Below are 24,587 nucleotides of genomic sequence, written 5' to 3' on the forward strand. Positions count from 1 at the left end.
TCATATCTTGCTAATTTTTGGGACATTTTGTGCTAATTGCCGCCTCCTCATTTTATTTAAAACAATCAAGCAAATTCGCTAAGGTTTCAAAGGGTTGAATATTGGTAATGAAAACTAGACATGCAATTTATAATTCATGATGTAAAATAACTTTTGACTATTCCCTCTACAGGTCACTATGTTAATTTGTGCATCTCCATTAGAGGAACACATTTTGACCTTTTGTAGACAGAAGCGTTCTTTTTTTTCACTCTTGCAAAATGTGTCATATGCAACATAAACATTGTTTGCTATAACTGATTACATTATAATCTTTATCCAAATGAGCTTACCATCCAGCATTGGAATGACAGTCTTTCTCAGGGCGAGTACCAAGCCCAGTGGAGAACCAAACAGGAAAAAGTCGGACACCTCAAAGTCAAATTTCCCCAGGGAGCCCCCATCCAGCATCGTGCTGCTGCTCGACCTGCGTGACACTGTATCGCTCCGCAAAACACTGGAGTGTAAGCTGGAAGGACAGCACAAAGTCATTTCATCATGTAGAACTAAAAATAAATCATACTCAGACAGTGCATAAAATAAGAAAAAGAGACTGAGGTCATCTCCCAGGTCAGGATTTTTGTCCTCCCACACACAACACACCTGGTCAGGAAGGCCTGGTGTTGTTTTATTGTGTCTAGCTCGTAGGTGGAGGAGTCGCTTCTTTTGCGTGGCAGTTGTCGCTTGGTGTCGTCACCTGTGCTGGCACGAGGAATGTCGATATTACTGCGACTAAGGTGGCGGCTCCCCTCCAGTGTCGGAGAGGCTGATCCGTGCCCACTGTTGACAATGATGCCAGGAGAGAGGAGGTCCTGGTCCTGCGGAGGAGGTTCAGGAACATTTGTCATGAAAACTAACAGCACACCATATGATGAAGAAAGAGGGATTAAATTGTACAAATTGTAGTTTTAGGGCATATTTTCAGAAGGAACGTCTGAGTGAATTTCTGATATAATCATATTTATGTTTGTTGCAGTTGACAAAACAGAGAAAAGCATTTGTGAGTTTTTTTTTGTGATGTTTTGTCTCTTACCTGTACGCTGACGACACTGCCCCTGCGGCTGCTGTTCTGGCTTTCATTAACTGTCTGATTGCTACTGCACAGCGCGTCAAACCCCAAGATTCCTCCAACACAGTCCCCAATGAGGCACACCTGGAGAGGTCAATGGTCAGATATTAAATAAATAAACAATAATTATATTTTTGACATACATACATACATATATACACCTGTTCCAACAAAGATTATTGACACAAACAGTGAATATGCTTATAAAAAGCTGGTTTCCATGAAGTAAAAACAATAGTATTTTAACATGAGAAAATGTTCAATTATGTTAGCATTTATTGTCATATGGTTTTATAATGATGAATTAATTATCAAGGTGTTTTAATATTTAGATATAACAACAGCTCACAAAAACTGAATTTAGCCAGGCCGTCTTTTTCTTCAGAGATTCTCATCAATGTTATCAAGTAGCACCACAATCAGTTAGAGTTGCTATCATATTGATCATGTTAGTGTAATGTTAAGAAATTAAGAACCAACGTGTCAACACTGAGACTATTATATCACTTTAAAATGACCGCACTCACACTGTATCTGTATCATCTGCTGTTTAGATTTATCTGCTCTTGTTGTTTAACTGTCTTGTTATTACATTGTTGTATTTTTGAAATATTGTACCTACTGTATTCTTTTTATCATTCTAGGATGCCTAATAACATCAGGACAAGGGACTGCTGATGAAAACTCAGGTGCATTTACATTTGTTTGAATGTTGATTAATGTACATTGTCCCTTTTCAAATAAAACATAAATTAAAATTAAACTGAACAAATAAATGTCTACTCTCCAAAGACAAAAACAAGCAAAAGGGGATTTGTAGAACCTAATCAGAGTAAAGCCAACGGTGATTTGTACTCGCACTCTGTTACCAAATGGTTAAATCCAACTTGTGTTTCTTGGAGGCCGATGGAAGGGAACACGGTGCACCTTCAAAGGTTACGACATCTGATCTACGCTAACATTTAACTCAAACAATCAAGAAAGGAATTTGGCTCAATTATCAGTGAAGTAATCTCCACCTGGCGTCTGGCCAAAAAGCACTGCAAAAGTTTGTCTAACTGGAATCTTCACGCTCCCATTTTTCAACACAATACCCTCCACCTGGGAAGCAAACCCATTTCACTCTCTCAATAGAGCAGTAAAGAGGTGCACACACTCTCTCTGATATTTATGTCATGTAAGAAAGCATGCAGAGACAGCAGACCGGTCGCGACAATTTATTTCATCTTGCATAAGGCCTCCTGTAAGCTCCTGTCGACTGACAGACTGTGGAAGGCGGATCTCTCCTCAAATAGCTCCAACTCAAATTGGAAAACTAATCTGGCAGAACATGCAACTATCTTTCAGGAACTCCAATCATTAAGTTATTCATTTTCATTTCATGTACAGAACATTCTTCACTCCCCGCACACTGCATTAAAGGAAAGCTTTACAATGACTAAACTAAACTATGCACTCAAAATGTGTTGGAAACATTGTTCATATGATATGGGAGTGCCCGAGGGTTGCACAGTTCAGAAAGAGGGTTTGAGAGATACTATTAAACATACCGTCCAAAGCAAGTCCTTACATGCCAGACGTCATTACAAGATGTTGTGGAACAAGTGCTCTTATTTCTGCGAATTTTGTTTTGTTTGTAGTTACTTGGCAACTTTTTGCTGATTAATGCACGGTCATTTGTGATTATGGCTGCAACTAACTATTATTTTAACTGTCGATTAACCTGTCACTTACTTAATCGATTAGTTATTTGGTCTATAAAATGTCAGTTTTAGCGTCAATGAGCATTTCCAAAAGCTCAAGATTCTCAAATGTCTTGTTTTGTCATTAACCCCAAAATATTTAGTTTACTGCTGTAGAGGAGTAAAAAAAATTTTTTACATTGAAGATGTTGGAATCAGAGCACGATTTTAAATGACTAAAACCAATGAATCATTTATCACATTAGTTGGCGATTAATAAAATAGTTGACAACAAATGAATTCATTGATTATTCCTTGCAGTTCTATCTGATAAAACTCAGCTGCTTTATTTGAGCAACTTGTAACCCAACCCACTTTATAGTCATGTTTACATCAATAAAAAAATAATCACACACAATAAAAAGCAACAATCCACACAAGCTTAAAGATCAGGCTCAGCTGTGATACTGTGAGTATTTAAATATTGCTTTGAGAATAATAAAATAATCGCAAATTGTTATAAAATGGAAATTACGAGTACAAGGCAAAACAATTTGTAACTGTTTGTATTGGAGAATTTAACAGCACCGAGTGCTTCAGTAACTGACCTGGCCGGAGAAGGCCGCCCCGCCTAGAGACTTTATGAAGTCTGTGTACACCTGGTTGGCTCTGACAATGACGGTAGCCATGGCCTCCTGGTACTGTGGAGCAGAGGTGGCCAGGAGGGGCAGAGCTGCCAGGGGGATGTGGTCCTGGCTGCTGGACAGACAACCCTCATCGTAGCTGTATGGGCTCAGGCTGTGACAAAAGATGCAAATTGTCAAAATTGAATTAAAAACATTTTTATTATCAAAGCAGTCCACGGAGGAGTGTGAAGAAACACACACACAGGAGGATGGGGCCGACGGTCATGAGCTGCACCTGGATCTTTTCCATCAAAAGCAAACAGCAATCACAGTCAATAAACAGAAGCCATCAATCATTACCCACAATGCTTGCAGCGTGCAGAAAAACGTGCTCGTGTGTGTCCTCTTACTTGGACACTAAGGAGAAGGCCTCGGCACAGATGGCAGGGCAGGGTACCAAGCGGATGGCAATGCGTCCCAGCGCTGCGGGGTAGTGAACACGCATGACTGTTTCAAAAGCTGTACTAATCGTGTTGACGTCGGCCTGCTTGCTGTTCTGGTCGCCTCCGCCTGTGTCCAGGATGTTCCCTCCGTGCAGAACCAAGATCAGCACATGGATCTTGGAGGGTTGCAGACACTGCTGGGACGAGCTCTCCTGAGAACAGAATTTTTTAAAAAATGATGATGAGGAAAAGCTCTGTGAGGATATTCAATAACTGATGTATAAAGACTTTTCATCAGCAGGACCAAAGACAACATGCTTACTGAGTGGGAAATCACAAATAAACATTAATGCCTAAGCTGTTGTGCATCACAATTATTTGTGTTATGTCAGATTTGTGAGTCATACTTGGGTCCATCTCTTCAAACATGGACCACACACAACAAAATGTTTGTACAGACGTCTTCCCACAACCAGAAACGGGCAGAGAACCATGAAAGGAAACAGGACAGAGCCAACCTGCACTCCACCTGGACAACTGTTCAACTAACAGCAGACAATGACAAGTTCCCGAGGACGACTCACATTAAATAGACCAACATAATGTGCAGTTTTGTCTTTTAAATCTGACACAAAACTTTTTCAAAGCAGCACTATTATGTGTACACTCAATGCCAGAGCTGCAGGTACACAGAAGTTGAACACAGGGTGGTGAGGTTGAGGAGTACACATGGATTTGGGTTTGATAACGGCGGGACAAAAGGGACGGGGGCAGTAAGTACTGGGTTTGTTCACGGGGGGGTATCTGTGGAGCTACTGCAGCCCACAGCCGGGAAGCACTCAGGCCGAAATGTTTACTTACTGACTGGTGCCTTGTTACCGTGATGGTGGGAATGGGAGAGCTATCAGCTTGGCGGCTAACAGAGCCATGCATCTGAACACAAGAGGACAGAGAGGCTCAGGGACAAACAGCCCTCCTCTTATCCCCCCAAGTGGAAAACGTAATGAAAATGACTGTTTAAATATAAATGCTTTTTTACTCACATTTACATGAGTTGAAATAAAAGGTCCAAGATTTTTTCTATGCACACATCAGACTTTTTAGAATTTTGTCACAAATTAGTTAAAATCTGTGTTAGTGAGCACATTCATCCACCTGACAGGTGTGATATATCGAGATGCAACAGCCTTGTTGCTACACAGGTGTGCCTAAGGATGGTCGAAGGAAAACGTGCAGTTTGAGCACACAACACAATGACACAGATGTTGCAATTTTTGAGAGTGCGCGCGATTGGCATGCTGACTGCACGGATGTCCACCAGAGCTGCTGCTCATGAATTGAATGTTCATTTCTCGACCACAGGCTGTCTTCTATGTCTTTTCCGAGACTTTGGCAATGTGTCCAAAAAGGGATGTCCCGATCAGATCAGTGTGCACAGAAAAAGTCTGGGAGCTTTCATTTCAACTCATGAAAAATGGAAGCAAAAATAAAAGCTTATATATTTTGTTCAGTGTAAAATAAAATCAAGTTTAACAGAAGCTTTTGGGTCCTGAGGGCCGTCTTCTGCGGATGGTAAAATTTATTTCAGACATTATTCTGTTGGTTGCGTTTCATAAATATGAACTCACTGTCAGACTCACATACCTCGTCTAGTCTATCCTCACTGGTTGCTCTTTCATAATCCACCGTCATTTCCTTGAACAGCTCACCTGCAAACACACACATCAACATTAAGCACTGAGGCAGAGTGACTTTTCCATGATGAAGTGCTCGTGGTCTTCATCATACCAGGGGTTTCTTCTGTGTCTGCAGCTTCAATCTTGTCCATGAGGTCGTTGGAGTTCCACTTGGCGATTTCCTTCGGGAGGACTTCCTCGCCATCTGAGAGATCCTCTACAGGGGCGACACAAGATAAATCATCATCAACTTAACTATACATGCAAATCAGGGTTTAAAAAATTGTCACTGCACCAACAGTGTACTAGATTTATAGTGATTAACAGGGTCGTATGAGTAATATTTGCTTATTCAATTATATAATAAAACAGTTGACAAACGTAAAGGAACCCTTTCAAGCTTTCCCACACAATATTGTCACCATGCATATTCTGCTGGGTTACTTTTAATGTTTGAAACATGACCTCTGTCTCCACCTTTGGATGATAAGTGCATGTTATTTTCTCTAATGGAAAGGACAATGTGTGTGCTCTAGGACAGTGGCCAAGAAGCGGTGTGGTTTTATTACCATAATGGATTTTCAACATAGAAACAAATCTATTCACTTAACAATTAGCTACAGAGAAAAGGTTTGAACTTGCATCTATCTTTTGGATTTACATAAATGCACAAATGGACTTTGTTATCCATCCACTGACGTGAATCTGTAATTTAAGAAGGAAGGTTCAGCATCAAGAGATAGTATTTAAAAATCTGACCTAAAATTAAATGTAGATATGTCATGCAATTCCAATACTCCAAATTCAAATTATGCAACTGCTGTTCGGGGCTGCAGCTAACAATTGTTTTCATTATCGATTAATCTGCTCAAATTTATCGATTTATTGTGTAGTCTATAAAATGTCAAAAAATTGTGAAAAATGCTCATCACAATATCCCAGAGTAAAAAACGACTTCATTAAATGCAGACCAGCAGACCAAAACCCAACTGGAATGCTTGAAAAATGATTAATATATCAAAATAGTTGGTGATTATTTTCTTTCAATTGGTTATTGATTGACTTACTGTTGGCGCTCTACTGTTGTAAAAAAAATGTAAATCATCAGGGATTTGCAGCCAGCTTCTAAGAAACACAAACACCAGAGTAAGACTTCTCTCATGAGTCTTATGAATTTCTCAGAGATAATGTGTTCTGTACACAGCTCAACATCAAGTGACTTTTTCTTTTACTGCTTCTTAAGGTATTTTCTCAGTTGCCTCATTTCTTTTATGTATAGTTATCTAAAAAACAATCCAGTCTTAAACTGGATTTTAAAAAGCTGTTTAAGTAGAAAGGTATCTTTACTTTGTTAAATAATAAATCAATTAAGATCATTTTGTTCTAGCTATATTTGTAAGTTGTGTAATAGTTTGACTATAGAAATTTGTAACTGTTGCAGATTTTTTGTGTTTATTTTCTGTTATAATGAATAAGTGGCACAACACTAGATTTGTCAGACACCTTAAAGGGACAGTTAACCCCACAATCAAAAAATACATATTTTTTCCTCTTCACTGTAGTGCTACATATATATCTAAAATGTTTTTTTGTAAGATGCCGAGTATTGGAGGTATTGACCGTAGATCTGGCTGCCTTCTCTTGAATAAAATGGAACTTGAGCTTGTGGTGCTTAAAGCGCAAAAAATTGCATTTGAAAAACTCACTCAACAGCACTCAAAATAACAGCAGTGTGTCTTGACCTGGTTACTCAAGATAATCCACAGACCTTGCTGTGAGCAGTTTCATGTAGAAACTATTTTATGTCTGCAAAACTACACCCACCAACCATATCACTGCACAGAAGGAAGTGTGCATCTACTCATGGACGAGAGGCTCCAGACAGCAGGAGATGAAAACATTAATGGTGTCGTAGAATGAGCTGTAACATTAGCGCTTGCTCAGTGGTTCCAGGTGTACTCACAGTAGATGTAGGCTGCCCTCTGAGCAGTGATTTGGTTGTTCCTACATGAAACTGCTTACAACAAGATCTGTGGATTAACCTGCTCATGATTTCTGTAGTGAGACACTGCTGTTGAGTTTTTCAGATGTAATTTTTTTGCGCTTTGAGCACCATAAGCTGAGTGCCACCTAAATCATTTACATTGGAGAAGGCAGACATCTCTACGGCCGATATCTCCAGCACTCAGCAACGTACACTCAAAAATATCTAGATTGATAAATAGCACTATAGGTATGAAGAAAAATATGTTTTTTTGATTTGGGGTAAACAGTCCTTTTTATGTGTGCCATCATTCGGAAACTCAGACCCCTACTTAATAAACAATGTTAGAGCAGACACACTGAATGTGGCCCCTTTGATGAGTTTCCCTAAAGCTTTCCTTTATTCATTTGCAAAAAAAATTGTCTCTGAAACATTGAAAGGCGAAACATAACAGTCAAAAGTGTTTGAAATAGGGGATTCCTGCAAGAGGACCAACAAACAAAGATGGAAATGTAATATCAAAGGCAGTCTGAGCCAAGTTAGTCTGTTTCCAAATGTAATTTTTGTAACACCATCATGTGATTCATCCGGGCACCAAGACGCACATTTGTGTTCATATACACTGCATCTTCATTTTGATGCCCCAACTTTATACTTTTTTATTTACCAAAATGAAATAACTGCTTATTTCATACAGTCATCTCAGCAGTCTAGGAACATCTGTAAGTCAAAAATATACTGCGATGGGCACTGGAGCAGCACTTCAGTAGTCGCTGTATTAACTGTCACTGAGACAGAGGGTAGTGTGCACTCATTCACGACAGTATAGTTGTACATATAATCTGTTCATTTGATAAAATGCAATGTGCTTTCACTTCCAACACTCAATAATTAATCCATACAAATATGAATACTGCAACACAGAATAAATTATCGATTGTCAACACTGTTCAGTCTAATGATTGCATTCAGTTACTCACAAAGACATGAGAAGAAATGTGTTTAACTTTAAACAGGTGGAAACAAATGAGTGCAGCTAAATCAGCATCAGTATAATAAATGACAGCAGGATTTTATTCGTGCTTCATCATTGTGACTAATTGTTATTAAACAATTTCACCACACAAACACTGGTGGTTTATTTGGGGAGGGATCATTTATTGCTCAGACGTATAATGAACTGTATAAGATCGTGTGTGTTTGTGTAAACGATGATGCAGGAGCTGGAGTGTGCTGGTGAGAGTGGGACTGATGGGCAGAGACGATTGTGATTTCTGAAATGGACGTTGAAAGATGCGAGATCTGGCCCTTCGTCCTCGGCCAAACTCATCCAGCAGAGAGCATGGGTGTTGCACCACACCCACCTATTTCAACTGCAGCCCCAAAGCATGCTGGGTATCTGGGAAGCTTAAGAACTGATCTGTCGTTAAAGAGATGCATGTAGAGTCAGGGGAGAGGAGAACATGCAGGTTTTGGGGAAAAGTGATCACAATAAACTCATCTATCCATCTACCTAACAACTCCAATTTAAAATTAAAACAAAACTGCTGTTACCATGAGCGTCGAAAAACTCCTCGTCCGAGCTGTCGTCTGAGTCTCGCGCTATGCTCTGCATCCTCCACTCTGAGATGCTGTGACGTGATGGACTCACTGAAACACAGCACATGAACAAAAAATTCACTGTTATTTTTGGGACATGTGTTTCAGCCTCTCTTTTTCCCTTTTTAACACACACACGCACACACACAGACACACACAGTGTTACATAAACATTCAACAGTCTCCGTGGTGCATTAGTTAATCACAGATGGACTGCTTGGTGGTCAGGGGTGTGTGTGTGTGAAAAGTGAGGCCCGATGTAACACAGACAAGCTACAAGCACCGCGACAATCAAATGCCAGTTAGAAAAATGGAAATACTAAAAGCAGGCCTTGTCTATTACGTGTCTCCAGTCTATTCCTCATACATAATTAGTGTGGAGGCAGAGAGGGGGTGCAGCTCTGAGGGGCAGGCTGGTGAGAGATGGGCACAGCTGTAGCTGTCAGTGCACAGGAGGAAACAGCAGTGGTGGAGGGGAGGGACACTGCAAACAGCGTCAGCCTGCTCTGGTCTGTGACGTCAGCACTGCTGCTAAAAATAGACCAGGAAAGAACCACAGGGGGGAGTTACAGGGGTGAAACAAGGCGCGCTGAATGAGAGTCGGGGTCCAGGTGGCGGCTACAGTGAGCGCTGCCGCGAGGTAAGGGTGACACTGGAGATGGGTGTGTTCGGACATGTGGTTCGTGATGTCGCAACTGTGGCTAAAAATAACCCAGGTGAGATTCACCGAGTTGTAGGGGTGAGGGGAGGTAAGTTGGATGGTGCAGCAAATGTGGAGGCATTAGTGAAAATAGTCAAGCAGAGCAAAAACAATCCAATTATCATCAGGTGCCGGAAACAGGAGCAAAACGTGGCACGAAAGCAGAGTCTGAATACAAAAGAGCTGCTCCTAAAATGTTTGATTTTATTAACGCCAATTCAACAATTTGAGCCCAGAGCTCGTCAGTAGACTCTGATTCATAGTGTTTTTGTCTTTATCTTTCATCAGTATCTACTATCTTTAGGGAGAGATTAACCAATTAAAACCACAGACAGACAAGCAATGGGTGTCCTGTGCACAGAAAAAGTGGCCATTAGCCAACTTGAAATTATGTGTATCTACTGCGATACACTTTTAAAAAAGAAATGACAGCACTTTTACGTTACTATTACAGGCTTCCTGAGGAGCCACAGAGTTTCGCGGCAATTTGTCTTCATAGAAATCCACTGTAACCCACATTAATTTAACCAACAGAATTCCTGTGTGCAAAAAGAAACCAGTAACTTTAACAGCCACCTTTCAAGCTCACAGGGAGGTTCGTGTTTGATACACCAACGACTCATTGGGGAAGAATTAGCATTTTACTACATGGAGATGACCCATTCATACAAAGAGAAAAAGCAAAGTGCTATTTTAGCTTTGCACAGCCTTGACGCATAACCTTGTTAAATTCTTCACATACTAGCTGCCAGTCAGGACACGTCTCAAATATCAAAAGTGTGTTTACTTATGGAACCGTTTGACTTGTTAGTAAACCTCAACCTTTCAGATAGAGCTGTAGAGGCAATGGGATTTCCTCTGCTGTGATTAAGGAGGGCTCAATAGTGACGATATGCTGTATTACCGCCATTTTTGTTGTTTTTGCAAATTACTGATTTTAATGCTTTGTGAATAACCTTTATTGCTACGTGATTGGTAGGTAAATTGTTGCTTTTTAAAAAGATGACAGTTTAAAAAAAAATTAAAAACTTGTGCAGAAAACAGAAGGGCAATGAGGTGCAATGTGGGGCACATTGTTTTTTCAGCTGAGATACTTTGGCTGTGTCTGGTTGCTATGATACAGAATATCCGCAGAAGTAAAAATGTCGGCACAATGTAGAGTACTTGCTCTGGATGAAAGGAGGGCTAAGATGAGAGAGAGGATGAACGCATGTAGGGAGAGAGAGGATGGACCCACTGGTCTGTGTAGATTCTGTATTAATTTCTCCTCCATTGTTGCTCTTCAGCGATATGACAGTTTGTCTTTGAGATATTTGTCAAGACCCTCTTTCTCTGTGACTGGATGGCTGGGTAGAAAGTGACAGTGATGAGCAGTTACAGCATTTCACCCAAAGTTTAACATTTGTCAACTAACGTGTAGTGCTCAGCACAGAATAGACACTCAATGGCTTGTCACACCGCTGGTGTTGGTAGCAGAGTGTAAATATGTGGCACTCCCATGACACAAAGAAAAACCAGTAACATCAGCAGTTGTGGCAGGTGTTTGTCATCCCCTTGTCAATAGTGTGGTATTGCAATACTGCAGTTATTGCAACAGCCCAACTTTAAGGTGGAAAAGAGTCCAGACTGAACAAATGATGCTTAAAGGGACGATGGTGTGTAATAATAGATGTGAAAATGTGTGAAGGAAGGAGTACGGCTCAGGACAGCACAGTCTCACACAGAGGTGAGAAATGAGTATGTGAAGACGGCGTGCGTCTCACCTCCTCTTTTGGATGAGCGGGAGGATCTGGATGAAGTGGACCACTGCTTGGTCAGTACACCTCGTGGCTGGAGAGTCTCTCCTCCTGAGCTGACAACCACCTCCTCAGCTTCAATGGAGCTTATCGCCTCCTTAACCTCCTGGTCTTTGTCCGGAGATGGCGCACCTCCGTTGGCCTCTGTGGCCTCTTCTGCTTGACTGAACTGGGCCATCTTCGTGGCCAGAGCCAGCTGCGTCTCCAGCTCAAGCTGTCGGATGTCCTCCATGGTCAGACCATACCACTCGTCTTGCCAGCACCAGGCCTGCCGGTGGGCACGCACCATCACCTTTCTCAATCCTAGGAGGAGACAATGGAAAATATTATGCACAGGGTTCCTACAGCTTAAGGAAGGATAGATTTAAGACTTTTTAAGGCTGTTTTAGGACCAATTTTATGACAACCAAAATTGAAGAAAAAGAAAACATGAACTGATACCAATCACTAATTATTATTATTATTATTATTATCATAATCATCATCATCATCATTAATAACAATGACAATAAATATGATAATAAATAAAATGTTACCAGTTATTTTGAAATGTTATAATGCAACCTCAGATAAAAAGTTTAACACTTTTTTAGGATCAGCAGGAACCCTGTATGCACCTACTTCTATAGATCATAAAGTTTCTAAATTCATATGTAAATTAGATATAATTTCTGGCAAAATATGCTGTTAAATTGGATAAAAGACTAACATCGGTCACAGCACACTCACCAACATCATGGATGAAGCGTTCAATCTTCGACTGCATGCCCCAGTAGCGAAACTCCACCTTACAGAGTTTGTAGGCACACATGATGGGGGTCTTCCCTGGGTTATTGTTGTACTCCTCTATCCAGTCGTCCCGCAGAGGACCCCTCTGGGTCTTGGCTGACTTGTAGAGGCGTGTGTCCTCCTCTGCTTTGTACTCATGAGGGGGAATGGGATCTGTCACTATGTCGATTGGGTCTGCCAAAGAAAGCAGTTTCAGAAAGCAATTACTGATAGAGCCAGGTATTTTGAGTGTATTGAGTAAATTATGTTGTGCTTTGTGTGTCTTTAATATCATAGAGAAGGACAAGAGTACATAAGTGGATGAGAGGATTGTAAAGCCTTTATGTACTTGTGTTTGAAAACATTCTTGGCAAAAATAGATACAAAAGACTAAGTTATTAATTAAAATCATTACAGTCAAAGTTGTCACTGGGCCACAGCATGCCCTTAAACCATTATTTTTTTTCATTGCAACTTCATTAAAAAAACATGCTACCCAACATTACAAAAAAAACATATGCAGTACCACTAAATTGCCACAGGTGGGCCTCACTTGTTTGAGACACAAGAGGACTAGTATCAAGCCACCATCAGATTAAACCTAATAATAACAGATCACCTTAAAAAGTATTGCAGGAAAGGGTCATTGCTAGCTTTGTTTGTTCTCTAGTGTAGCTACACTGTAAATTGTTATCTTCAATCTCAAAATAAGAGAATGTATGATGGGCTTTCTATGTGGCAGACTTTGAAAGTATCTTGATATCTAGCTTTTAATATTTCAGCATTTTAATTTAAGTTGTGGTGGTTCAGGATCAGTATGAAATTGTCTCACCAATAGATCTCTGTCTCTTCTCTGCTGCAGACATGTTGAAGACATCTGCTTGGTTGCCTGTGTCGGGCTTGTAGTAGGTCTCAATGTCAATGGAGAACTTCTCAACGAAGGGGCAGGTGTATCTGAAGGAGAAGGAGCAACAATATCAGGACAAATGTAATGGAACAAACGTCCAAAAGAAGCAGACTGCATTATGGGCTGACATCTGCCTTCATTAAGAGACTTATTTCTCGACTCAATGGCTCAAGATCAGAACTATTTTATTAAGAGTGACAACACCCTCTCACTGCCGAGGATAGGAAACGTGTGAGCCATGCCCATCTGTTGCATCTGAGGCGTCTGCGGCAAAGCTGTCACTGGTTGAATAGACGTGTCAACAGGCACTTGCAGTCTATCAATATCCTGACAGTGCAGTCAAGGGCACGTCTCTGTTCAGCACCTTCACGTCTTTGTGTTTGTCAGGCCCCACACAGACAAACACGCTGACACCCTCAGAATGAGGGGCCATCAACATCTAACAGCCTGTGAGCGCTGCTGGCCACATGCCGATCTGATGGTCTGACAACTTATTCTCAGGTCTCTATTTTCTCTTGGCTTTTACTGAAGGACAGCAGCTAGAGCACAACTTCAACGGACAGTGTGTCGGATTTAGGGGGAAGTATTGGCAGAATCATAATATGATACAATAAGAATGTTTTTGTTACTGTATTATTGCCTGAAAATAATAACAGTTTTGTTCTCCTGACCCAAGAATGAGCTGTTAACATCTAGGGTCCCTAGTTTGTGGAGATCAACATGTTCACCGCCATGTGTCTACAGTAGCCCACAACAGTCAAACCAAACACAGGCTCCAGATACAGCCGGTCGCATTCTCGCAGCAGCCACCACAGATAGAAGCCCAACTGCAATGAGCGGCGCCGGAGTTACACTGTTTCTAACATAAAAGTGCTTTATTCAGTGATTTTTAGCAGTTAAAATAACCAGATCCATTTGTTTTGAAAAGGACGCAACCTTTGTGCGCAATTTGGCTTTCGTTAGAATCCTCCTGAAAGTCTGGATCTTAAGTTATCAGAGAAAAAAGGGGACTTTACATTAGCATGGGCTGGACAAGCTGCTCGCAGTGACATGCCAAAGTATGTCAGAAATACACAGACCTTTAAATTGAAACTGCTTTATTCATTTTTTGATCAGTTTACATCACCAGGTCTGCTTGTTTTAGAAAGGAAGAGACCTCTGTGGATAATCTGGCTCACTGTAGAAACCTCCTCAAAATCTGGACTAGAAAAAGGTGAGCACAGCCGAGCAGCCCGTGCCCCAGATGCCATACTGCGGTGGAGATTCAGAATTTTACATACTTTACGTTTAAGAGAAGGTGGCATCATCACTCTCCCCACTAACTGCATTTTATATGCATTAAACTGAGTATGAGAAAGGTTGAAATTACAAATAGGTGGGGAATGATTTCTTTTTTGTGCACCTATCAGCTGCAGCAGTAAGACACCCAGGCACAGAGCATTTCTATTATTAAAGTAGCACATTTAGAATTATGTGCAGCCTTGGCAGAGTTTAATGCACTCTCACTCCTGCTCTGAAGGGGTGTGGAGGTGGCCTTCCTGCGAACCTCACCTGGTGCGGGTGTAAGGGTAGGCGTTCCAGGACTCCTCTTCAACCCTCAGTGCTGCTTTGGGCAAGATGGAGCGGAACCAGCTGGGAATGTGCATGCCAATATGGTAAACCTTGTGGGTGTACTGGCCCGTCCCACCCGGTCCATCTGTGTAGGGCTTGTTCTCAAGAATCTCCACCCCGCTACCTTCACCACAGCTCTCTTCTCTGCTCTTTTTCTGTGAGAGGAATAATGAAATGAGGTTAAAGTGAATTGGCAAAGCGTTCACGTTTGCAGATAAATACTAGTGTGTAAAAGGAGTGTTACATTTAAAAATATGACTATTAATTTACCCTTGATCTGAAACAAATGTTTAAGAGGGACCAGAAACAAACAAATGAATGGACATGCTTTGCAAATAAGAATCTGACACAAGATGACACACACTGAAATTAATAGCTGCCTGGAAGCTCTGCCAGCTCTGAATTGCAAATCAGGAAGCCGAAAACCAGCTCATGGAGCCACACCTTTCCCATATTTACATTCCAGGTGCACACAGGAAGAGAGACTGGGTGGAGCCTGTGGATGCAGTTGAGTAGACTAACAACTCAGTGACTCAAAGCTTAAAGACAGGATAGCAAGAGGAAGATTTGTGATTGTTATGAAATCAGTAAAACAGGAAATGTGGACAGCAGAGCAGAGTCCAAGTGCTGACGTTATTAAAACACAGGGAGCAAAGAGCGAGGACCATAAATGTCAGAGATTGCTGATGTATCATCTTCCCTTTTTTCTCGTCGGTCCGGTCGTTCCACTTACACAAAGTAACATACACAACGCATGTTAAACACAGTATTTAGTGCAGCGCTGGGATAATAGGGAGACATTTCTCTATGCAGTCCAGCGGGGAGAGGTGATGGAGGCGAGCAGTGAGTCAGTGGAGTGGGAAGGAGGAAGCCATGAGGCGTCCAGCACTCCGGACCTCATTACCTCTGACAGGTCATTCATTAGCCACCCGCTCTGCTCTCAACAGCCCAGACACAGCTCCAAAGACACAGCACAGACGCCACAGCTCCGTCAAACTGGCTGTATATACACTGTATATACACAGGTAGGATGCCAGTACAAAGATTAATCCATTTATAGAACAGTTCACCCCAAAAATCAAAAATTCATTTTTTTCTCTTACCTGTTGTGCCATTTATCAATCTAGATTGTTTTGGTGTAAGTTGTTAAAAAAAGATATCAGCCATGGAGATTTATGCCCTCTCTCAAATATAGTGGAACTAGATGGCACCTGGCGTGTGGCGCTAAAAGTGCCAAAAATACATTTGAAAAACAGACCAGTTACTCAAGATAATCCACAGACCTTATTGTGAGCAGTTTCATGAAGGAACTATTTTCTTTCTATCATGGTACTCCTGCCAACCATATCACTACGCAGAAAGAAGTGTACACCTACTGCTAGCTCACCTAGCACCACTGAGGCAGTTAGTGTTACAGCGCAGCTTAAGAGGACACCATTAATGTTTACATCTCCGTTGTCACAAGCACGGGTCTCTCATCCATGAGTAGATGCACGTTTCCTTCTGGCGGTGATACGAGTAGTGGGTGTAGTTTAAGAAAAGAAGAAACCTGCTCGCAAAGAGGTTTGAGTTGAGTTTTGCAAATTAAGTTTTTTGGTGCTTTGAACACAATAAGCCGAGTGCTATTTAGTTCATACTGCGACGAAGACAGACATCTCTACATCCGAAATTTTTCAGACTTGCATCAAGACCTCGCAACTCGCACAGTCTAGATTGATATATAGCACTAAAGGTAAGAGAATAAATTTGGATTTTTGACTTGAAGTGAACTGTCCTTTTAAGCAAACTGTGTACAGGAGTTTACCCCAAAATGCAATAAAAGATATTTTAGATTCCACTTGCACAGAGCGCTCTCAGTTGGCTTTTCAGTTAGACTGATTACAATAAGCTCGGTGCATTACTGTGAGCACCATTATCATTATAGTTTGAGAGATACACTGCTGTTGAGCTCCAAATGTAATTATCGTTCCTTTGTATACAGACAATTCCAAACGATGGTGAATTATGTCTGGATATGAAGCCAGTAGTCTAGGTAAAAAGAAGAAAAGAGTTTCTTTGTGTTTGCTGTGGACTCGCTCATTAATTAGGGCGCTGACAGGTGACAGCAGCCTGCCAAACACGGAGTCTTCTCCCTCCTGGATCAACGGATGATTCTCTCCAGTTCAGCGAATAAAGATTACAAAACTCTGGCCAGGGCGCAGCCGCTCCCTCAGGGAAAACAGGAAGTGCGGTAACATACTTAAAGTTGAATTAAAGTAAAGTTGGATTTGTCCGTGTGTGCAGATGTAAACTGTACCGGAGGGGAACAGAAATGAAGAAGCGGGTAGAGTCTCTGGAAATGTGTCTACTGTCTCCACGGGGGGGGGTCATTTACACGGCTATACTGTTAAATCCTTTTTGGTTCAGTAAGTGCTGCTGTGTTGTGAGTTCAAGTCCAGCCCTAAAACCTTTGCCACAACCCACTCTGTCTCTCTCGCCTACCTTTCTTTAAACAGCCATCAAACCTTTACAAATGAAAGCCATCACCATGAAAGCCTACAGTATGTGTTTAGATTTGACTGCTCTGACAGGATGAGAGTCACATCCTGGTTTTTTCCTCTTGCCGTCAACTCAGTGAGGCGTGTTTCCTGTTTGAGATGCCTCTTTTCACTTCACTCCACAGATACAGTTGCTTAGTCAGAATGTGATGGATGTGTGCGGATGAATGAGACACAGTGAGATCTTCTCATATTTAATTTCTCACACATTCTGCGTTCGCTCCGTGCATTACTGCAAATCCCCAAGTGGTTGTAATGAATTTACATTTAGCTATCAAATAAGGCGGCGGCATTCTGAGGGCAAAGGAGAGGAAGTGAGAGGAGGGATGGGGCGGGGCATTGCCAGCTCAAGTGCAGATATGACCAGGCTGTCCTAAGGCCCTGACTTCATCTATGAGGCTTACACCAGGGATGGATCGCAGGCAGGCAAGCCTACATGCTGCAGTTGCCCTGGTAACATACAGCAATGAAGCGAGGGTATCCGCAGACACCAGCAAAATCCTCTTTGCCCAAAATACAGCACAATCTCTCTCTGTCTCTCTCTTTTCCTTCCACCCCCTCTCTCATTTCTTCCCCTCCCTCCTTTGCAACCTCTCTTTTTATCCTCCATTTCCTCTTTTCATTCACTCCCTCTCTCGAACAAAACCTGACCACCGGCACGCTGCTGATGTCATGGTTGCCATGGTGACAGAAGCCTCACAGCAACAAGGCTGTGCGGAGAGGGTGAGGTCAGGGGGAAAGGTAACTATGGGTCACTAATGTAAAAATTCCTCTTCCCATCATTGTGTTTACATGCTTGAGCATGTACAACCGCTTGTTTCACAGACTTTGTAAACCTGCCCGCACGTGTGTGATGTCCTGTCTGACAAAACCTTACACAGGGCATGCAGAAGATTTGAAAGCAAAGTAGGTCAAAACAAATACCGTAGTTAATGTGCAGAAGAAATGATCAAACGTGTAGCAGTGTGGCGCAGGTCTGCTTGATTTGGGGCATGACTGCTGAGTCATGTTCACTGCCATCTACAGCTCAGCTTGATTACCTGTCTGTTTAGTGCACCGGGGGGAGGGCATGAAGAAGAGCAGCAGACAAGGTAATCAACTGAAAAGTTTGATATTATTTTAGAGACGGGTATTCTCTTAGTTGACATGTGCTGTGATCATCTAATATTGCTTCCATTTGTGCTGACAGGACATTGAGAAAATGCAACTACAACTGATCTTTCAAGATAGTATTCAGACAGAAACACTTGACTAACTGTCTTCATTGTATATAGAGGAAAAGGAGAGGCCCTCTGAGTAAATACAGGTGAGCAAAGCTGCAGCTCGTGTTGCAGTATTATACCAGTGGGTGGGTATTTATTTTAGACAACTTAGTAAACATAAACACTAATTAACACGGGTGTGTGATTAACAAAGCCCTCTCTATGGCAAGGTCAACAGCTTTAAGGCATGCAGAGGGTTTCTGCACGCAGTCTACATGTTTAAATTCTCCTATGGAGCTGCTCCCTGAGGGCTGCAGTAAACCAACACAGCTCCCACGCATGATCACCTAACTCAAATAAATGTATAGTATAAGTGTGTGAGTGTGTGAGTATAAGCTTGGTAACACTTACAAAGACAAATATACTTGTGTTGGCTGTAAAGAGAAGTTAAAGGAATACTTCACCCACAAAATGATTAGTTGTATACCAATTCCTGACCCTGTTTTGCATTGAATTTACATAGAAAAAATAGTTTTTCTGGCAAAATTGGACAAAATACTTAATGAAACTGAATAAATGAGGGTTGTGTTTAACAGCTGCAAAACTATGTCACAACACCTGTTAACAAACTCTCCCACAACTTGCGCAGTATAATCCAAGTCTCATTTATCCAGTTGTATGCTCAGTATTATTGTTTTACTCGCACAATTTTACTACCCAAAACACTTCCACATACAAGTAGCACACCCGTAAAAGCATGTGCATTTATCCTAGCTCTTGTATTCCACTGAGTTCAAACGCACATGCACTTGCCCAGAGGTGCTACTCGTGCGTGATTTATGTGGAAGTGTTTTCAATAGTACAGTTTCAGTGGAAATGCACATGTTTGGGAGTACTGAAAATACGACGGGACAGATGAGGCTTGGGTTATACTGCACAAGTTGTGTAAAAGTTTTGATGCAGTTTTGTTGTTGAAAAAGGCAGCCTCCTGTGACCTCAGTTCATCAAGAATTTTCATCTTTTTTAGATTCCTCATTCACCACGGAGGCATGCAAGGAAAACAAGGTTTTCTTAAAGAATTCAACATAAATGGGGGTGAGTAATTGAGTAATTGTGGGTTATTTATCATTTTTGTAGGTGAAATAATCCTTCAGTGTAAATCTAGCATAAATTTACCAGATTAAGATATAGCTGCTGATTTCACTTGACACCACCGTGAATATTTCACACACCTCTAATGATTCTTATTTCCTGATGAAAGCACTCCTTGACAACCTGATCAAACAGGCCTGTAACTTCAACCTGCTCTTCAACAAACGTAAAACCACTCGGGAAACACATTACATAACCACGCAGTTCAAATCCCAGCACAGCTGCTGAATACTACCAAGATCGGCATGTCCCTCAAACGGCATAAATTTAACAAAAACTTCACCTTAATTATGAAATGTTCACAGTACTTTAAAAATAGTAACTAAATAATGCAGTTGGTTTTTTTTTGAAACCACAGTCCGAGTCATTGTAATCGCTCTCCATGCCTCTCCTGTGCACTGCTGCTCACAGTGCACCTGGCAGTACCAGTGGATTAAATAAATCCTCCTTCATGTACACATGTCATACGCAGAGAAAATATGTTGCGACACAGTATAACTAAAGCTGTATAAATCAGCAGTTCCTGCTTGGAGCTGTCAACCCTAAAGCTCTTACACAGACGCCCAGTCTCCAGCTAAGGGCCTGCTTTGACAAATGAAACTGTCTTGACACAGACAAAGCAGTTTGTCCATCTCCATTGTATGTGTGTGTGCACCCAGCTTGCAGTGAAAGTCGGGTGCCCCCACCCTCCTCTTGAAGAAACATGCAGTCTATGACGGGTGGAAACAGCCAGCTTCAGAGAGTTTAAATTGGATAATCTATCAGCACACAAGCTCTCTTTGTTCCATTACTCCACCGACGTCAGACCGTGTGACCAATCATTTCATAATTGGGCACACTGTGATTGCACCCTGTGTTAATTTTTCTCCTCTCTGACTGCTGGTTCTTTGTCTCTGGGTTTCTGCTCCACTTGGCTGTGTTTTTGGCCAGGCGAGTGTGAGTGAGAATTTGGTGTGGAATGTGACCTCACCTGGATCATATAGAGCTGAGCAATGCGGTACTCCTCCACACTCATGGGCATGGGGATGCGGTACTCCTTGATGAGCATGGTGAATCTTGGTGGAGGAGGAAAAGGGGATCAGGGAGAAGATTGACAAGGGAAGAGGGGGAGGGAGGGACAGAGGGAAGGGAAACGCGCGTGCCCATTCAGAGACTCGGGGGGCTCCTATATGTGACTTGTCAAATCACCAGCTGAAGACCACATTGACGGCTCCTGCAGGGGAAGAAAAAAATAAAAGCATCAAAGCTGTGAATATATTTGAACATAAATACCTGCAAGCATCCAGTCAGTCATGTTTGTTAAGAGTCAAAACATGCAGTTAACCCTAATCTGATTTCTGGATCTCCAAAAAAAACTTAATGGTTCTTCAAACAGGTCTTTATCAACATCCATCACTCAAAATTAGAAACCAGCCTCCATCAGCAACATCACAAGAAAAAGATAAAAGCATGCAGACGAATTTCAGTAGCTGCAAGATTCCTCTACACGTAACCGAAGACAAAGATTCAGTCTCGTGGCTCACACGCAGATGAAGAGGAGAGGAGAGCAGGCGTGTCATTTAGGACATATGCTCAATGTAGTTAATGTATATCTGTTCCAAGCCCAGGCACTACGGACAAGCATCAGCGGTGTGTCTCCATCCAGCTTCTAAATCCAAGTAAGGCATTTTCCAGGATAAACTTCTCTTCTTATACACAGGCCACAGCTCAGTGTGTGTGTATGTGTGTGAGAGTGGGGCGGGTAGCAAGAGTCTACAAAGAGCACCAGTGCCTTGCCGCCGGTCCCAACAGCCACCCTGTCTCTCCCAAACCTTCAGCACCGTCACATGGGGGGCTCACTCAGTGTAAGAGGGATTACAGTTGAGTGGGGAAGCATTACATAACATTGTAAGAGCCCCCCGTGCATGATCGAGGTTTCACAAATAGCAGCCTTAGAATTACACAAAGCACTGTTTTCAAACCACTGGGCAGATAGGGGGTAGGTGTGGGCTATACATAACCAACGTGTGGGTGGCGTGAGTTGCAGAAGTCTGCTTTTGACCGATTAGAGAAGAACAGCTCCGAAGCCAAGCGAGTACAAAACAAGATCATGACTACATGGACTGTCAGCGAAGTGTGACACATTAACTGAAGAGGAGTCAATAAGGAGATTGATATATGAAAGATTTCTTCCATCACAATGAGTGATGAAGCACCTGACTGAATATTTAAGACAGACCAGTAAAACTTCAGTCCTTGGAGCAGAAAACAAAACTACTGAAGGCAGTAGGCAGAAATTCTAGATAATGTTTCCTATTCTCTGGAAAGGAGCTCCACACCTGTTAATAATGCAACAACTACGATTTAAAAGTCTATAGTGTAAAATCTGATAAGTTGATTTTACTTTTAAAAAAATAGGAAACAAATTACCTTGAAAAATGTAAGTAAATATAACTATTAATCTTATTTTATGTTTACTGTATATGTATTATTATTAAGATTACTTAAAATGTTGTTACATTGGCTTCATTTTGAGTTGTTGCAACTTAAAAATGACAAGTGTTATCAAATCAATCTTTCTAAGCTTTAGCAACTCCAGTAAACAAAGTATACTGTGCTATACATCTGTATTCTGCCGGTTACAATCTAGTCAATCATATCTGTAAGTTCTTAAATATGTTAAGAAAACAGAACTCGTAGATCTCATAACTTCATCACTGCCAAAATCCTTTGTCACGATCAAGTTAAGTTGGACTAACTTACTGAAATTGTTAACACTTTGAGAGAACAAGGTAATTTCAATTGTCATCTTTAAGTTGCAACAACTTCACGAAATAAATAACACATATAAAGTAAAAATAAATTCAGATAAATAATTATATTTACTTTCCTATTTCAAGGCAATTGTTATTTTAAGTAAGATCAACTTTTCAGATTTTGCAGTGTAGTCACAGAAGAGCTGGTTCAGTCTGTATTCAGATACTGCTGGTGAAAGCATAGTGGACAGAATCTTGGTCACCGTGCTATTGAGACTTTACTGTACTGTATGTGTGACATGTGACAACAACACAATCCTGGCACTGCCTGCGTATTCGGCTGTCCAAATGTGACTACACAGCATTGCATAACCCCAATATTCACTCTTTTCTGACCTGTGGCAGCAACTGGATCTCGTTCTGGCACTCTGCCGTTCTGTCTAATCACACTAATCACGCTAATATTCCCACTGCGTCACTTATCCAGCAAACAAAAGCCAGCTTTGGTGAGGCTCCTGGTGTCAGCCAGAGCTCTGGTCCACTGCCTATTGAGTGCTCACCCCCACAACTCCCCACTGAAGACACATCCATCTAATAATTTCGCTGTCGCATTGCCAGGACTAAGATGCAGATTGTATCACTTCTCTACCTGGAGCAGGTGCTTACTAACAGACTGGGAGGTGTTCTGGTTAAAGGAGCGCAACACTGTCTTCTATGCATTTCTCATATAATATCTTTTCTCTATACACGGAATTGGCGTTGACAAAATCGGAGCAGAAAGCCACGTTTTGCTGAAAATAACTGCACTCTCGGGGAAAGACTGGGATAAAACTAGGCTAGCCTGCAGAGGCCCAGAGAAAAGCCTGCGGCTCAGGAGCCTGAGAGGCCCCTGGATGTTAGTGCCAGGCTTTAGAGGGGAAGGTCACAGTGCTCAACCCGGCTGACAGTGTTGATGATAAACAGCTTCACAATCTTCGTGAAGCATGGCTCAACAATGTGGGAACAGCTTGAATGCAGGTTGCAATTGATGCTGCAACAAACTTCGAAGTATTTCTGAGAATTTCCTGTTGGGCAACGACTCTGAATGTGACAGCTGTACCGATTTGGAAGTCATTCAGTGTGACATACGGTAAGACAGATTGTTTCACTGTCTGATTATCTGCCGGAGAATGACCACTGTATGTGGATCAAAGTCCAAGCCAGCTGACACCAACTGGCAACCCACATACAAGGAAGTGACACCAGGTATGTAAAGAAAAACAAACAGACAGAGAGACCACAAAATCAAGAGGCAGCCTGACAAAAGGGACGCTGTTCAGTCACAGCATTGTTCTGTCCAGCAGGATCTGTAAGGAGCCTGGAGTGATGATGAAGAACTGGGATTTCTGATGCATGTGAATTATGTGTGCAATTACTAAAAAGGATTATGACAGATTTTCTTTTTTTTTTTTCAGAGCTGCAACCAACTACAACCTTCTTGATGAATAAATCTGTTTTTTTTAATTATTCAATGAATTTTCAGTAAAATGCCAGAAATTTGTGAAAAAAGGCCAATCACAATGTACAAGAACCCAAGCTGATATTTCCTTCATAATGAATCAAAATTGTTGATCCATAGATCAACTAATTGTTCCAGCAATAAGTGTTGTCAAAAAGAGAGTAATCATTACATAGTGATTTTGAATAATTTAAAATGTTTCAGTACTTACAACAGTACCAGCTGTACCTTTCTCGCTCTCTCTTATTGTTGATGTTTACAATCATTCTGCTGGTCTCTGCTACTAACTAAGAAAAGAAAAGTAATCATTGTCATGCTATAACTTTGTTACCTGTATATTTTAATAACAATTTTGAATTTTACTCTTATCACGTTGATTTTCCTATATTATCTATATCAAATATTGAGAATTTTCAAAGTACTGTGTGAAAGTTAAAAATTCCAGTTTCACGACAACACTAACAGCAGTACAATTTGCATTCGTTTATAGAATTATTTTATTATGGAATATTGCTTAACTTTGTTTTCAAGGCTCTAATTTTCTTGTTCATAAAAAATAAGCC

General features: G+C 41.4%; 1 protein-coding gene across 4 annotated transcripts in view; it reads right to left on the minus strand.

Annotated features, from left to right (window-relative positions):
• Positions 1-20,915, minus strand: part of LOC121944351 (membrane-associated phosphatidylinositol transfer protein 2-like) — a 37,761-nt gene extending 16,846 nt beyond the window's left edge. For all 4 annotated transcript variants that reach the window (XM_042488114.1, XM_042488112.1, XM_042488113.1 and 1 more), the window contains exons 1-13: positions 20,762-20,915; positions 14,841-15,055; positions 13,215-13,336; positions 12,344-12,577; positions 11,582-11,917; positions 9,074-9,169; positions 5,648-5,752; positions 5,504-5,568; positions 3,827-4,071; positions 3,399-3,588; positions 1,073-1,192; positions 643-857; positions 333-508 (exon numbers count right to left, since the gene is read on the minus strand). In XM_042488114.1, coding sequence (XP_042344048.1) covers positions 333-508; positions 643-857; positions 1,073-1,192; positions 3,399-3,588; positions 3,827-4,071; positions 5,504-5,568; positions 5,648-5,752; positions 9,074-9,169; positions 11,582-11,917; positions 12,344-12,577; positions 13,215-13,336; positions 14,841-15,055; positions 20,762-20,839 — 2,197 coding nt within the window. In that variant the 5' untranslated portion in view covers positions 20,840-20,915. The remainder of the gene's footprint in view (positions 1-332; positions 509-642; positions 858-1,072; positions 1,193-3,398; positions 3,589-3,826; positions 4,072-5,503; positions 5,569-5,647; positions 5,753-9,073; positions 9,170-11,581; positions 11,918-12,343; positions 12,578-13,214; positions 13,337-14,840; positions 15,056-20,761) is intronic.
• Positions 20,916-24,587: the final 3,672 nt, after the last annotated feature.

The sequence above is a fragment of the Plectropomus leopardus genome, chromosome 6 (genome assembly GCF_008729295.1).
Source record: "Plectropomus leopardus isolate mb chromosome 6, YSFRI_Pleo_2.0, whole genome shotgun sequence".
In the NCBI taxonomy this organism is placed as follows: Eukaryota; Metazoa; Chordata; class Actinopteri; order Perciformes; family Serranidae; genus Plectropomus; species Plectropomus leopardus.